The 16,888-nt window shown below is 39.9% G+C and overlaps 1 protein-coding gene across 1 annotated transcript in view; it reads left to right on the top strand.

The window, feature by feature from the left end:
* wwp1 (WW domain containing E3 ubiquitin protein ligase 1) overlaps positions 1–14,538 on the top strand; it is a 35,202-nt gene extending 20,664 nt beyond the window's left edge. The window contains exons 10-25 of the mRNA XM_028569768.1: positions 345–440; positions 1,734–1,908; positions 3,444–3,498; positions 3,878–3,962; positions 6,993–7,121; positions 7,511–7,583; positions 7,701–7,772; positions 7,937–8,025; positions 8,266–8,425; positions 9,840–9,973; positions 11,141–11,281; positions 11,377–11,497; positions 11,772–11,876; positions 13,259–13,355; positions 13,483–13,555; positions 13,854–14,538. Coding sequence (XP_028425569.1) covers positions 345–440; positions 1,734–1,908; positions 3,444–3,498; positions 3,878–3,962; positions 6,993–7,121; positions 7,511–7,583; positions 7,701–7,772; positions 7,937–8,025; positions 8,266–8,425; positions 9,840–9,973; positions 11,141–11,281; positions 11,377–11,497; positions 11,772–11,876; positions 13,259–13,355; positions 13,483–13,555; positions 13,854–13,953 — 1,705 coding nt within the window. The 3' untranslated portion in view covers positions 13,954–14,538. The remainder of the gene's footprint in view (positions 1–344; positions 441–1,733; positions 1,909–3,443; positions 3,499–3,877; positions 3,963–6,992; positions 7,122–7,510; positions 7,584–7,700; positions 7,773–7,936; positions 8,026–8,265; positions 8,426–9,839; positions 9,974–11,140; positions 11,282–11,376; positions 11,498–11,771; positions 11,877–13,258; positions 13,356–13,482; positions 13,556–13,853) is intronic.
* Positions 14,539–16,888: the final 2,350 nt, after the last annotated feature.

Raw genomic sequence — 16,888 nt, 5'->3', positions numbered from 1 at the left:
ACTGTTGTTACATTCTTCTTCTTCTTCTTCTTAGCTAGTATTACATTACGAGGCATTTACTGTATTTTAGTTGTTGTCTAACAACTTCAATAACATAAGGATTAATATAGTAAAGCCTCCCAGTAAAGATGCGGCTGCCACTTTATGGTGAGATTTGAGCCAAAATCATTTGAGTATCAAACACGCACAGACGCACGCACACTCATATTTAACAATAATGTAGCAAAATCGGTTGTATATTGACTGTCATTTTATTTTTATCCGTCTCTGTCCTTTTGCACAAACTTCTGTAGCTTTTTGTTTGCATCCTGCTTATTTTTGTTGTTCATTGTTGTGTCTTTCAGGTGGGAGCAGAGGAAAGACCCACATGGAAGAACTTATTATGTAGACCACAACACCAGAACTACAACCTGGGAAAGACCACAGCCACTACCACCAGGGTGAGTTATCTATCTCTTTCTGACGTTCTGTTTTCGCCCCTTCTGTATCTGTAACTTTACCAGGTTCATCTGGCCGTTTTAGAAGTCTCTTTTGGGCTTTTATACATAAGTCTCCATTATTCCAAATTAATATTTTTGCACTTGTGTTTAGTCTCTATAGATTAAGACATATTTAAAATTCTGATACTACATAATGAAGTGTTCTGATAAATGAATATAACCAATTTGCTGAATGAAAAGAGTCCCATGAAGTGCCGTGGTATTTTTTAGGGATGGGAAAAATAATAGATTCTTCGATGCATTGCGATTCTCTCTAGAATGATTAGATTCTCGATTCAGATAAGTTAATAATAGTTGTTTTGTTTTTTGTTTTTTAAATGTGTTGATTTTTATTTAAAAGTTACTGTCTCCAGACAAGTACAAATCAGAAAACGGAGTAACTGAAAGAGGATGGGATAATGGACAACAACAAAAAAAACACACAAAAATGGCCAAAAGGAAGACATTTTTTGTTTTTTTTGTATATATACACATGATCTAATAAGACATACATAAAATAATTAGGCAAAACACATACAGGCTGTTCATCTACTGTATGACATTACATCAGACACCTTCATGTTCTAAGAAGCCAATTATCCACCTTTAAACATGACAGCCTCTGACATGGAAGATTACTGTGAGAGAAAGTGACTTTCACAAGCATGTTTCAAGTGCCCAGATTATGAAAAAATCACTTTTTCTGGTATTTGGGGTGTTTTTTTGTGTCTCTGGTGCTTCCACACACATACAAACTTTGAAAAAAATCCATCCATGCTGTTTTGAGTGAGATACAGTTTCCTTAATGTGTCCTGCCTTCAGTCTCCGGGTGAGCTGTTCAAAATCTGCAGGGCTTTCTACGTCAGTAGCCGAAAGGAGGTGGTTAACCGTAGCATGCTAGCTCGTTCTCAATGGCAAGACACTGCTACAACAAACTGAGTAGCAAACTTGGATTTATATGAATATTTTTTTAAATCACACGGAAATGTACATTAAAAAATTGTTGCATCGATAATCCGTTTAGAATCAAATCGTTGGCCTCGGAATCGAATCTTGAGTTGCCAAGAGATTCCCACCCCTGGTATTTTTACTGTTGTCTTGTAACGCACTAACAAAGAACTATTGTTTCTATGATATCAATAACAAAATAAACCTTTATTTAAAACTTTGGACAGTCCAGACTGGCTCATTCATTTGCTTACCAGCTTGCTTTTTGTGTTTGTTTATTGTACCGCATCTCCTTCGCTCTGCCAGATGGGAGCGCCGAGTGGATGACCGGGGGAGGATCTATTATGTGGACCACAACACCCGCACTACCACATGGCAGCGTCCCACTATGGAATCAGTTCGCAATTTTGAGCAGTGGCAGAGCCAGCGCAGCCAGTTGCAGGGAGCTATGCACCAGTTTAACCAGAGATACCTCTACTCTGTAAGACAATTTTCACCCCAAGATTATTATTTTTTTTACTGTTTTCATGCCTACTAGTAATTCAGTTTGTCAACATTATTACTTTTCAGTTTTAGTTTAACTGTAAAAAAACAAACATTTCACACACTAATAATCAAGAAGTATGGACATACCCCTTTAAAAGAGAGGCCACACTAGTGCATGCAAAAAGCATTATGGCCAGTGTGTCCTCCATTTGTAAATTTGTAAAATTTAGATTACTTCAGAATTACTTTAGAATATTAGTACATGGTCTTGTAATCCTATTCATGTCACTTTTCAAAAGGCACTGAGGAAAGTCCACATGGACTGAAACATCTTTGCAATTATGTACAACCTGTGAATTTGTACCTATTTAAAAAAATAAATAAATAAATAAATAAACACCTTCAGTAAATTTGTAATTGCCACTATATAATTCCAATTTTGGTGACCAAATATACATGCTTTCAGTCTGCAAAACTCCAATCTTTAGCTCTTACACTCAAAGAACCTGTATGGATTTTTGTGTCACCTGACCACACTGGATTTATCCAGTTTTAGCTTTTATCAGCTCGTCGCCTTTTTAAGTGTGCATTTAGCCCAAACCATTCCTCGGTACTTAGACAGTACTACAGAAGACATGTGTCTCTGACTGAAACCTTTTGATAACAGTGAAACCCGAAATTACTTTATTGCTATACCTAACTCGAGCAAGTTTCAAGTCATTGCAAGTTGATTTTCATACTAAAGTGAAATTAATGAAAACCAGCAACTACATTACAGGTGGTAAAAAGACATTCCAAAACCCTACATACAGAAGGCTTTGAAAATGATTAGCCTTACTGTAAAGTTTATTGTAAAGTATTTTAGAGTATATCAAAGAAAAGTAAACATTTTTATTTTCTCACCCCAATATGTTTTTTCTCTCCTAATTGGCAAGGGTAAACAAGTCAATGTCAATCTTTTCATCATGATGAGCTTAGAAATCAAATCCCAGCTTTTGATGGTGGTTACAAATTATGTAACTTATGTCCTTTCCATTTTTTTGCCTAATGAATCTCATCTCTTTCTCTGGGTGCAACCCCACTCACTCAATACACAGCTCAACTCATTTAGCCTGAAGGTGAGAACTTTACCTTGCCAGAATTTAAAATATTCACACCCTAGCCTCAAACCTAATCTGGTTATCTTGGTGAGGCTCCCTCTCCTAAATCTTTGATCTCAGCAGTGATGTCATCTTCACTGATGATGATTAGCTTACAACACAAATCAAAGACAGACAGCTGAGAAGTATTGAGCAGTAACCAGCCACAGAGGCCTTCTTGCCTTCACATTTCACAGTTTTCATTTGGAAATGTTCTTATTATCCCAATGCTTGTAGAGGCTGTTGGAGTCTATTTTACATTTTTTTTATATAAATATACATATTTGGAATATATCTATTTTTTTTTATTTTATTTTTTATTTTTTTTACCACATTTGTGTCTTCTTTGTTTTTTTAAATGGATGTATATGTGTGCATCCCTCGTTTTCAGGCATCCATGATGTCTGCTGAGAATGATCCTCTTGGCCCGCTGCCTCCTGGATGGGGTGAGTTCACATTCTTTCTTCTAAATACTGTACATATTTTGTCAGTATGTACTGTTTTTTAAATGGGAAATAGAAGTTTTGCTGATAAGAAAAGCACACAGTTGTATCAATTTACATTTAACCCATTTCCATGCCAAAATTGTTTTGTTGACTCCACAATTTTGACACTGCTCTCAACGTCCTCCCCTTTAAATCCTTCCCTCTGCTGTCACTGCTCGCTGTTCACAAATATTACAAATTGCAGCTAGTGGAATAAGTCTATGTTTATAGCATGAGTCAGCGCTGATGATAATCTGACATGTGTTGCCACTTTGTGGGGCCTAGTGGCCATTCGGTCTATTAAGCTACAGATTCCTCTCTGCGTTTTCATCAACTTTAGAGAGGCGTGTGGACTCCAATGACAGAGTGTACTTTGTCAACCATAACACCAAGACAACACAGTGGGAAGACCCCCGAACCCAAGGGTAAGCGAAGGATCTTTTAAAGATTATATTTGTTAATATGAAAGGCCATCTAGAAGTTATTGGGCTTTTCCTGTTCTGTGCCACATTGATTGCACAGTTCTCTCTGAGGTTTAACAGTGATTTTACTGGCCATGTTCGCAGTAGCTGAAACTGGTGTGCTAAAATAGAATATTTCTTTCTTAGAACAGTGTTCACCAGTTGTACAATATTTTTACTAATAACTTTTTATAGTTGGGCTCCCCCAGAAAGGGTTCAAATTATATTCTGTATTTACTGTCTATTGGCTGAAGTCTACTTTCTATAAATGTCTTAGTATTTACTCAGACAGAAATACTCAATCCATAAGGACTCTTTTCCCCTCCTTTGGGGATATAAAAGCTTAAAAGGAACTTTGGCATAACTCTCAAATCCATCTATAATTTTACTAAGTTGTTGAATAAATATTCAGCAAAGAAAATCCTGAGGCAGCAACTGTGGTATAGTGAGTTCATTGAATGTGTGATGTAGGAGGGGAAACATCTGCTTGTCTGACATGCTTTCAATGAAGCCAAGATTAGTAATTACAGTTATTATATCAAAACAGAATGTCAAGAAATCCTTGTGACACACCATGATGTACGGTAACATTTAATCTACAAGAACAGGATATGCAGATTCCTATACAGATAACTCTTTTGAGCTTCAGATACACATAGTACAAAATCCTTTAACAATACCTCTTGTTTTTGGATTTGTCGAAAGGTAAATCAGTCATGATGCAAATTAGTATCAGGGTCTAAACCAGTGGTTCTCAACCTTTTTTGGGCCAGCGCCCCCCTATCCATTATCCAGATCCCTAACCCATCAAATAAGATGTAGGCTAATTGCCCTGAATGTTAATGATTTACACCCTAATATTAGGCCTATTATTGTTGTTACTATTGTTATAAAACATAATAAAAAAATCATATCATTGAATGACAAACAACAGATTTATTAGTTTCCCAGGGATCAAAAAAATCCATCTGAATAAAAATTATATTTACAAAATGCAACCATTTGACATTCAAAGACATAATTGAGGAATCAACAATTATTCAGACTTAATGATGCTTCAAAATTATGAAGCTACCATTTTTTTTTCGGTCTCATGTTTACTATGCTAGTTAAAAATTATACTCTGTTTCCGTAAAATTAACTGAAGAACCTAAATATGTAGAATCTAACTATCATAACGAGGTGCGGCATGCATATATTGACAAAAGTTTAAACATACTGTATAATAATAATAATAATATGCTATACAGCTTCACTCACCTGCAGGCACACCATGCCAGTGACAGGCGATTCATTCGGACTCAGCTTTTATTTGTTTACAAGTTTTATGGTGCTTAGAAGAGTATATGTTTGCTATCGCCTGTCTTGCGAGTAAATAGCTGGAAAAATCTTTTGGAGAAACGCAACCCCACGTCGTGCTGCGTTTTGAGGAGGTGTGAGAATCCCGTACAGTAAACGGTTACATCACTGCCTCTATCTATAAAACTATATTTGTTAAAGAACACAACGTAGTAAATAAGTACGGCGCTCAAATGTAATGATTCTCTGACGTCCCGTTTCCATGAAGGCAGTACGGAGCTGCGCCAAACGAAGCTGACAGAAGAGGAGTTATGATACACCGTCTCATCCAGTTGCAGTGCCGTAAACTGGCAGGTTTTAATGTTGCAATCCACTGTTTTTTTGCAAATAGTTTAAAGTATAAACATGTAATGTTATTGTCAACCTTTGGTTTAAACTAGCCTTCAAACAAACACCCCCGAAGGGCACCTCAATGCCCCCCTTTCCAAAATATTGCTTCCAGCGCCTCCCGTCATCCTCTGAACGCCCCCGTTGAGAAACACTGGTCTAAACCATGAACTTTACTGTGCAACAATTTGACCAATCAGTAGTCTAAGAATACATTCTTGAAACAAATGTTAGTAGTATTTTAGCACAACATACAACATGTTATGATTTACAGTAAAAGACCGACCTGCTATCCTCAAAGCACATTTTGCTAATTTCCTTCAAATTTCAAATGTACCTATGGTCTTTTTCTACAATGTCAGTATAAGAGGACATAAGTTTGGAACTAGCCGTGCAACGTGGAATCTCTATAGACCGTATGGGAATCTCAGACTCATTTGCACGGCGCTCGTTTTTCCAGTCATGACTGGTTTCCAAGATGGCTCCCGCAAGTAAACATGAACACGACTGTCTTTTATAATCTATCTTTTTAATAAACTATCTGTACACTTACAATGTTGTCAATGCTTCGGTTCACATTTAGGGACCCTCATTATGCTAACGTTTTGGTGTGGTGATATTTCGAGCCTTTTTAGTGGTATTAAATAACGATTTAATTTGAGTGTCCCCATGCCCCAAATACTAGCATTGTAAGCTAACCAGCGGTCCGCGGTAGCCTCGTCAAAGTTCCACACATCAGCTAATAACCCCTAGGTTCGTTTTGCGCCGGAATTATCCTTTAAGGCAATGCATCATATACTGGAATACCATTTAAAAGATAAAACCTGTTCAGCAATTAATTGGTTTTCCCACATTCACTTTTAAGGCAATATTTTCATTATGTTATTTTCACACATTACCCTAAGGGAAATTTTTTTTGTAGTAGCTTTGTGTCAACTGTTGCTGGCCTGTCTCGATTTTACCAAAGTTATAGTTTGACAAAAACAAGTTCATGAACTAGTATAGGGCTAAAGTCTTTTGTAATGTTTTGGATTTTAAGACTTGTCCTTGGACATAGTTTCCATTTTCCACATGTTTCAGTCCATGTAAATAGTGTGTGTGTGTGTGTGTGTGTGTGTGTGTGTGTGTGTGTGTGTGTGTGTGTGTGTGTGTGTGTGTGTGTGTGTGTGTGTGTGTGTGTGTGTGTGTGTGTGTGTGTGTGTGTGTGTGTGTGTGTGTGTGTGTGTGTGTGTGTGTGTGTGTGTGTGTGTGTGTGTGTGTGTGTGTGTGTGTGTGTGTGTGTGTGTGTGTGTGTGTGTGTGTGTGTAGGCTACAGAATGAGGACCCTCTTCCTGAAGGTTGGGAGATCCGTTACACAAGGGAAGGGGTTCGCTACTTTGTGGATCACAACACCCGAACCACCACTTTCAGCGACCCCCGCACTGGAAAGTCCTCTGTGTAAGAATGCATTCTTAGACAATTTACTTGTTCATGTGTTCTACATTACATAACAGGAAGCCATGCTAGAAGCTGTGTTTTGCCAGTAGCCTGAAGCGCTGCAGCTATGGGAGCTTGTGCATAGTTTAAGAGAACATGTTAACTGGGACCAGATGGAGTCATGTTTTGCTTTAATTTTGTACATACTGCTTAAGTAAGTTAAAGAAAATATACTGTATATTGTTTCAGAAAATAAATTGTTCCCACTGGTATTTCATTTCAAGGGTTCTATTTTACGCAAGGACGTTGCACCACATTTGTTTTTCATTTTATGATGCCTGTTTCCCCTACCGTTCAACAGCCAACCTAGGAGAACGCTGTGATGAATTAATTTTTTTTGTTCCCCTTAGCACCAAAGGCCCTCAGATTGCTTATGAGCGCAGCTTTCGATGGAAGCTTGCCCATTTTCGCTACTTGTGCCAGGTATGTGTTTTTTTCTCTCGTATGCAATCACTGCAGTAATTTCTTGCTTTTGATCATTCTTCTTAATCTTATTTCTCCCCCCTAAATGCATTCATGTTTTTTCCTGTCTTTGCTCAGTCCAATGCTCTCCCTAGCCATGTGAAGATCACAGTCTCCAGACAGACGTTGTTTGAAGACTCTTTCCAGCAAGTAAGAGGGTCCTTCAACTGCTGTCCGGTTCAAGTGCAGAAATGCATCACAGCCTACGTGCATTGTTTATTTAAAAGAATACATTCAAACATTTCGGCCAACTGTGCATTTGTCTTTTGCTGATGTTGTGTTTTAGCTGATCTTCTGTTTTCTCTGTTTATTAGATTATGGCCCTGAAGCCTTACGACTTGAGGAGGAGACTCTATGTTATCTTCAGAGGCGAGGAGGGTCTAGACTATGGTGGCTTAGCCCGGTAATAAAGACAATAAAAATTGTATAATGTTATTTCATATATAATTATTATTTTTTTTGGCTCAAACTAGCTTTTTACTAAACATAAGCAGTAATGATTATGTGGAACTCTTGTCTCCCCCTCTCTTCTCTCATTTTCCATCCTTTTTTCCTCTCATTTCATCCCCATTTCTATTCTAATTCACATACAATCGTCCTCTCTCCTTGCTTCTGTTTTTCTGTCCCACACCTCACTTTGCAGAGAGTGGTTCTTCTTGTTGTCCCATGAAGTGCTGAACCCCATGTACTGTCTGTTTGAGTATGCTGGAAAGAGCAACTACTGTCTGCAGATCAATCCGGCCTCTGCTATCAACCCGGACCACCTCTCCTACTTCTGCTTCATAGGCCGCTTCATTGCAATGGCAAGTTCACATACTGCCCACACACATGCAAACAATCCTGATACCGTTACACCTACGCAAACATATGGGAAACAAGCTGACATTTTTTTCAGATTGTTACGGCCACAGCAGATAAACACTATGGAAAATGTGACCATCAACATATTTTAACACCAAACCCGAGGGTAGTAAAAGCAAATCAAAGTTTATTCACAAATTGAGCCAACTTTCAGGAGACAATGCTGCGTAAGCCTCCTGAGCTTTACCCGTAAGTGCGCACTGCAATAACAGCGTCCACACATTTACAGGCCACTTTAAAGTTGTCGCTACACGCACAAAAAGAGTGAAATATTTATCGACATTGTCTTCTCGAAACACTGGAACAAGACAAATGCATTTACTCACGTCAAAATCAGCTGATTTTCCAGATGACATTTGCGGCACCTGTTGAGACCCCAACGAATTAACTTCCAATTCTTTCAAACACACAACATGCTTAGTCTCCTCCTCCAGCATCCGTATCTGAAAATTACAATCAATTTCCTTTTCCTTAACATCCACCCAACGCAACTGCAATTCAAGCTCCTTTAATTTCACCTGATCAGAGAATGAATCCTCAACCTTGTGAGACGTAACCATGCCCCCAGCAGCTGACAGCACCCCCTGCTCCAACAAGGCAGACCCAAGCTGATCCCTAATCACCTGCTTCTTGCCATGCTTACTGATAACAATCTCAAATCTGACCGCAACGAGTTTCGGATTCTCCTTAGTGCATGCATCCAACTTGCCCCATGTTGGGTCACCAACAAAATCCTCAATCTCAAACTCCATCCCAGGCAAAAACAGGCAAATAGTAACAAAAAAAACAAACGAAAAATACAGCACTTACATCACACCCCACGGGAAGGCCCCATCACAAATTTCTGCATTTGTGAGTCATTATCAGTTAGAAAATATACTCAGACCTCAGTGTTCTACATATTTTGTCATTATTCAACTTTTAAAGCCAACAGTTCAGTTTAGCATAAGCTTTTAAGTTTTTAATGATTCAAACGATTTCCACTTTTTCAACTATTCTCACTACTTCAACTTCTTCTTACATATTTTAGCTATTCATCCAGTTTAGCTTTAGCAATTCAGCTATTCAGCATTCCCCCATTTTCTGCAGGAAATGCATTTCTAGTTAATAAAACTTGTCCAAACAAAAACAGTTGAGGTTTATTTTGTTACAAACTCAAATGTACTTTGACGCTGTGCACAATCTGCATGTGTTCATATTTGTTCAGATTCAGAAAGTTGAGACACATCGCACAACTCTTCTCTGTATACATAATACATAAATCTGTCATGTGATCGATATATCACCATAGATGGCATATTTTCAGATTGACCAGCACAGTGAAAAAAAGTTCTTTTTATTTATCTCTTGCCACAGGCACTTTTCCACGGCAAGTTCATCGACACAGGCTTCTCTCTGCCTTTCTACAAACGCATGCTGAACAAGAAGCTAATACTCAAAGACCTGGAGTCCATCGACCCAGAGTTCTACAACTCACTTATATGGATCAGGTAATTTGGGTCTTCAGTCTACACAGCCTTCAGAATGTATATGTGTATTTTTCTGACCGTAGAGAGCATGGCACGGAAATGAACATGCGCGTATGCTAATTTTAATGAGTGAAAGCCAGTTTTTTATTGTTGCTTTGACAGCACTTTATGGCGGTTTTCCATTACATGCTCCTGCTCGACTCTACTCGGCTCAACTCGACCGCGGTGCCCCGTCCTCCTTTTTCCATTGCAGATTTAGTACCGCCTGAGGCGAGCGTGGCTGGTCGTCATAGCAACGCCGCAGGAAACTGCCGTGACCTAATGCGACACACACACACACACACAACGTCGAAGGTGTGTTGTTTTTTACTCTTGGTGTGTGGCTGTTGCCACAGCCAGAAGAAACATTTTGTTTCAAAAGAAGCTGGAGGCAGAAAAAAAACGACAATTCTCTCTGACCAATCGGTAGTCTACAGGTTTTCACGTCACCTTTTGGTATCACCTCAGCTCGCTTGGAACCTCGACGGATGTGATACTAACAAAAGGACCTGTTAGCTAATACCAGGGACTTTTTTTCGTAATGGAAAACTATAAAAGGCGAGTAGAGTCGAGGCGAGTCGAGCAAGTATCCTGTAATGAAAAAACGCCATTAGTCTGAGTGTAACCTTTTGATTAAAGAGCCACTATGTGCATTCTTAAATAAATTTGCTTTGATAATCTCCCAAGGTCCCTTGACCTCCCTCTTGTGTGAGTGCACTATTAATTCAATTTATTTAGACAGATATACTGTTTTTATTGAACACTGTAGGTGGTCAAACTAGCGCACAGAGATCATGGTTTGTCTTAGGCCATTCCACTTGCAGTTTCACCTAATACTTAGAACCAACTAGGGCTGACTGGTATGGCCTAAAATTTATATCACGGTATCATTTTATTTATTTATTTATTTATTCAATATGAATGCTTCTGAAGGGGTAAAACACAAAGGGAGAAGAGAACAGATGTTACGAGGGGATGAAGCAGTTATTTGCAGACTCCACGAGATGCAAGTACAGTTTTGAATAAGAAGGCACAAACGCTGGAGACTTGGCCAGTGTGACATATTTATTTATTCATAAACTTTTGGATATAATGAGCTGTTCACACTTGATTATGCTGTGGCAGCAACACAATATCATCTCTCCTCAGGGACAACAACATTGAAGAGTGTGGTCTGGAGATGTACTTCTCAGTGGACATGGAGATCCTGGGAAAGATCACTTCTCATGACCTCAAACCTGATGGCGTCAATGTTCTAGTTACTGAAGAGAACAAGGAGGAATATATTGGGTTCAGTATAACCACTGTTTTCATCATTAACAGCAACTATGTCTGACATCAGGATATCATATGAAGTAAATCCATTTTTGTTATCCTGCTTGCAGTCTAATGGCAGAGTGGAGGTTCTCCCGCGGGGTGGAAGGTCAGACCAAAGCTTTCCTGGACGGTTTCAACGAGGTGGTCCCACTTCAGTGGCTCCAGTACTTTGACGAAAAGGAGCTTGAGGTGAGCAGCTTAACCTGATGCTGGTAATGCACAAGCCTAGATAATAGAACAAGCCCTGTTCTATTTGGTGATGTTAATGACCTGTGGTGTCATATTTTTGTTTTAATCCCAATAGCCTACCCCACTCCACAGAGCTTTCAACCCATTAGTCATTACTCAAATAAGATGAAATACTATGGTTGTTTGTAGAACTCGCTCCTTGTGGGAGAATTCTTTCTACTTCAGTTTATTTGCTTTGTGTTCTACGTATCATTTATGTACTTGTGATGCCCAGGTGATGCTGTGTGGCATGCAGGAAGTAGATCTTCAAGACTGGCAGAGGAACACCGTGTACCGTCACTACACAAGGAACAGCAAACAGATCATCTGGTTCTGGCAGGTACGGTCATACAAAACACTTGGGATGCCAGGAAATTTTCCCTCTGGTTAATAAACTTGTCACAACACCAGTGTTGTCGATTACACCAAGCATTTTAATAGAAAAGATATTCTTGGATTGGGTCTACAACCCGAAATATTGCCAAATAGGTGCTTTTGCTTTTGGCTTTGATACCAAATCTGTGTGCTGTGACTCTATTGCTGCTGTACAGAGCAGACCCTTTTAGTTTAGAATCTTACTGTGTGCAGTTTTTTCTTGTGCACGGCTTCATATCACACTGGGAGCGTTTCAGAAGTGTAGCATTTTGCAAAATGAACTAAATGTGTTTTCTTTCTTTTTTTGTTGGGCTTTGGGGCGTTTTATAAAATAGGATAGCTGAATAAAAGAAAGGGGGGTGGCTGACATGCAGCAAAGGGCTGCGTCGTCAGACTCGAACCTGGGCCGCTGCGGGAAGGACTGGGCCTCAGTATATGGGGCGCATGCTACCAGGGCGCCCCATGGGTTTTATTTCTATAAAAAAAAAGAAGAAAAGCGACGAGGGAGGGCCCGAGGGAGGGCCCGAGGGAGGGACGGCGGTGGTCAAGCAATGTAATCGTGTATGCCTGAACACCATGTCACCCCTATTTTCCACCTGGTGCGTGCGTCTGCGCTGAGTTCCGGAGACGCCGCGAGCAATCGCTGCCATTCAAGTCGATGCTTTATATTCCACCAGCCGCGCCACAGCGCGTCCTAGAAGTGTGTGTGAAGCAGCTCTCCACTCTGCTGAAGATACGCGCTGCGTCTATTGTCATGCGAGCCGCAGGCCATTCGGACAGCTGGTCAGGAAGTGAAACAGCGAGAACATCCAGTCAGTTTATCAAAATACATCCCCAAATATCGTTTTTGGCTTTACAACACCACGGACAACGAGAGATTCATCTTGGAGGTGGAAAAACATAATACGACATCACAGATCCTTTTTCATCAGGACAACGCCAGTAAAGAGAAGGCTTGGAGTTTATTTGGAGGAGTGCTTGGAGTGGAAGGTAGATACTAGTTTAATAAACAAGTCATTGTTCTGTAAAGTACTTGTAGAGACAATATAATCTGAGAGTCGAGCAGCAAGACGCTCCGCTTCAGAGACGCTCCCGGTGTGGTGTGGCGCGTGGCGGAGGACGGAACAAAACCAGAACGCAGCACAGACACGATGTGGAAAATCGGAGTAACACTGGTAACAGCAACTCCCGCAGCAATCCTGTCAGAAGCAGACTTTTTTCTATATTGTTACCCTGTACTCTAGATGACATTTCTTTTGAGTTTGTTACTCCTTTTTAATGTTTATTTAAGTATGTGGTCACTGACTGTGTGTGTGTGTGTGTGTGTCTCCACTTCTTCCCCTGCAGCTGGTGAAAGAAGTGGACAACGAAGTGCGACTGCGGCTCATGCAGTTTGTCACTGGAACCTGCAGGCTTCCTCTGGGCGGCTTCGCTGAACTCATGGGTCAGTGACAGACAGACACACGAAGAGTGACCCATGCAGGGCATAATCATTCAGACACTAAGAGCTACAGATGCATACTGTTTTCTGTTACAGTGTTCTCACCCGTTCCTCTTCTTTTGCATTGCAGGAAGTAACGGGCCCCAGAAGTTCTGCATTGAGAAGGTGGGGAAGGACACATGGCTTCCTCGGAGCCACACTTGGTGAGTAGAATGTTTTACCTCTGATTTATGGGATTCATTCCCCCCTCACAGATTTGCCCACAATGAAGGTTACTCCAGTATATTATTGTGGACTGTGACTTAGTGACTTATTGCAATCACTGACACTGGTTCATGAAGTTTGGCAGAAAAGTTAATTATAGCAGCCGCAATTTACTTAGAAAGCTGTTAATGTCCCCGAGGGAATATGTAATCAGTATGGCAACACTGTTTATAACCAATTCATGTTTTAAGCATCTGACCCTTGATATTAATATTTCGTCCACTCTTTGTCTTTCAGTTTCAACCGTCTTGACTTGCCTCCTTACAAGAGCTTCGAACAGCTGAAAGAGAAGCTGCTCTTTGCCATCGAGGAAACGGAAGGATTTGGCCAAGAATAAAGGGAGGAGTCCTCGTATTTCTCTCCCCTCCCCAAGTAAAACAAACTAAAAAAAGAATTGCACAAGATAACCACCAATGTATATAAGCTATTTTGTCATTTAAAACCAAATCTTAATTTGCAGCATCATTTTTGCCGCAATCCTGTCCTCCAGCCCTTAAATATTATATGATACCCCATCATGAAATATGCAAGCATTTCAGCATTTTTGCTCCTCTGTTTGAAAACAGAACTCATGGATATTTTTTTAATTTCCTCCCCCACTGCTGTCTGGCATTTTAAAAGAGACTTAAAAGTGTTTTTCGAGAGGATTTTATAGTTGATGAGCAATCTTCTTTTAAAGCTCTAGTTCTATAGAGCTTCTAAATAGCGAGAGTAGTATTGGGGTCTGGTGCCTGATTACCCCCCTCCCCCCACCTCTCCCCCAAATGGACCCATAGTAATTGTTGCAAATTTTGTGTGCTTGCATGGCTGCCTCTGAAGATAAGACTGCTGTGACCACCCACTACCATCACCTATACATACATACATACATACATACATACATACATACATACATACATACATACATACACACACACACACACACACACACACACACACACACACACACACACACACACACACACACACACACACACACACACACACACACACACACACACACACACACACACACACACACACACATACACCCGTACGCAATTGGATAGTCCTTCGGTGCCTGTGGTTTATAGTTGTTGTTTAAGCCATGGACACTGGACATATCCCAGGCCACCTGCTTCAGTTGGCAAGTGAGATCCACACAGGGATCACACACTCACAGTTTTCATTGAAAGATTGAGCTGTTTGGAAAATTGTCACAAAAGAGACAAATGACCGACTCCGTCTCAATGGGTTGTGTGTGCTTGGCTGATTTCTCTTTTGCCTCTTTTGATTTGTGATCTTGGACTGTAAAGTGTCTCCAGTCCCATGAAGTCACTGTGGTTTACAGAGCGACAAACATGATTATGCTTATATGATAACATGAAACATCACATGTACTTCTCAGTTATAGGTATCACAATAGACAAATACCCATACAGCACATAAAACTGACATATTAATCATAAAAATCAAAGACAGCATATATTTGGCCATCTTGTGTTGTACTATCTGATTCATATGAATGTACATTTGAACATGTACTGAAAGAAGCTGTTCTCAGCTTAACTTATTACCAACCATTAAACTAAATTACAAATGAAGCCAATGCTGCATAGAAATCTTAGCATTGTTGTAAAAAAATCTCATTATCATTGCACTAATTGTCTTTCAAAGTTCTATGGTTCTTTCAGTTTTTGGTCAGTGGTCATAAAGGAGATTATGGACTAAAAAATATATATATAAAATGTCATGTCTCGAAAGCAACATACACAAACGTCGCATGCAGGCAGCGCACAGTGGAAACTGGCCAAGTAAAATAAAATAGAATTTTGCTGAAAGTATTACCTGGGTCATAAACTTGCACGGTATTGTTAGAAAACAATGATTCTGTCGCGTAGTCGCCATAGTGCTGAAAACGTAGTGATTTATAAGACACTAAAGTGCCACAGACCAAATAAGAAGTGGAAACCTTCCACGGCGCAACTCGCTCAGCAGCCCAAGGCCTGTTTGGAGCCTGACGCAGCATTTGCAGTGCTACATGTTGTGTGTTTTTGTTTTTGCACCCCCCTACTTCCCCCTTGTCCTTTCTTTCCTTTTAATGCTTCAGGGGACATGTCCTTTGTTTTTCCACAGCGTCGCGTCTAACTCCATTGTCTCTAAACTATGGTGCGTATTCTTTCAGTCAGTGGTCTAAACGCAGCTATGGCAGTGGCAGGCCAATCTCCTTGTTTTTCTCTAGCAATGTGTTTTTTTCAGACCACTGCAAACAGCAGCAAGCTGCTTTAGACTTTTTCTAGGAGTAGCTTGCGATTACTCAAAGTTATCAGTCATGTATATAACTTGTATTCAGCTGGAAGGCGGGACGACAGTATGAAGAAAAACCATTTACTGTAGCAAAAGGAGCCGACTTTTAAAGAGGTCAAATCTGCATAACTCTGTGCTTCCTTTTGAACAGAAACGTGTAATCAAAGAAAAATCAACTGTGTATGTGAATATTCATTGTATAAAGATAATGAAAGTAAATAAAGTACTTAAATATTATAATTAATTACACAGAGCCGCCGCTCCGTTGATGGAAATCTGTGATGCCTTTGTTCTTATCAGAAATAGATGGGACGTTTCAGGTTGCCTTCAGTGTAGCCTGTAACAAGATGAAGTATCACCTGGACAGTTCTCTCAATGCAAAGCTGATTCATGATACTGCACATCATTTCAGTACATGATAATGCAGCAGGGACATTATTTCTGTGCTGACTGCAGTTTAGGCCATCTGAAACGCATCCAAACTGTAACATATCGCGTGTAGATACACACTGTAAACACCAACTACACTGTACAGAATGCCCCTTTACTGGAGACGATGTGTATAGAAGATTCATTTTTTTATCTGCTTTGACCCATTTTAATGAAGAGAGATGGATTTATGAGATACAAATAAAAAAAGTGAATAAACCGCCCTCCACGACCATGCTTTCTTTCTTTTCTTTTTTTGTTGTGTCATAATCGGGGGGAATGAGAGGCCTTCTGCTCAGCTTTCACAACAAAACTGTTGGCAATTGTTTTCTGTTCTTAAATTTAAAAAACAAAAACCAAATGTGTTCTTGGTTTATCCTTTGTTTTGATTGGATCTTGCCTGTGGAAAAACATTTAATAAATGTATATCTGACCATGTTTACAGCTGGTTGAGTTTACTTTTAGCTCGGTCAGTATGACATGATTAACGTCTCATGAAACTGGCTCAGTTCACCTTATGCTGGTGAGGAAAACAGCATTCATAGTTAAGCTGAAGG

This window comes from Perca flavescens, chromosome 22 (genome assembly GCF_004354835.1).
Source record: "Perca flavescens isolate YP-PL-M2 chromosome 22, PFLA_1.0, whole genome shotgun sequence".
Classification (NCBI taxonomy): Eukaryota; Metazoa; Chordata; class Actinopteri; order Perciformes; family Percidae; genus Perca; species Perca flavescens.
Note: the sequence above shows the minus strand (reverse complement) of the source record. Positions and strands in the feature narration are given on the sequence as shown.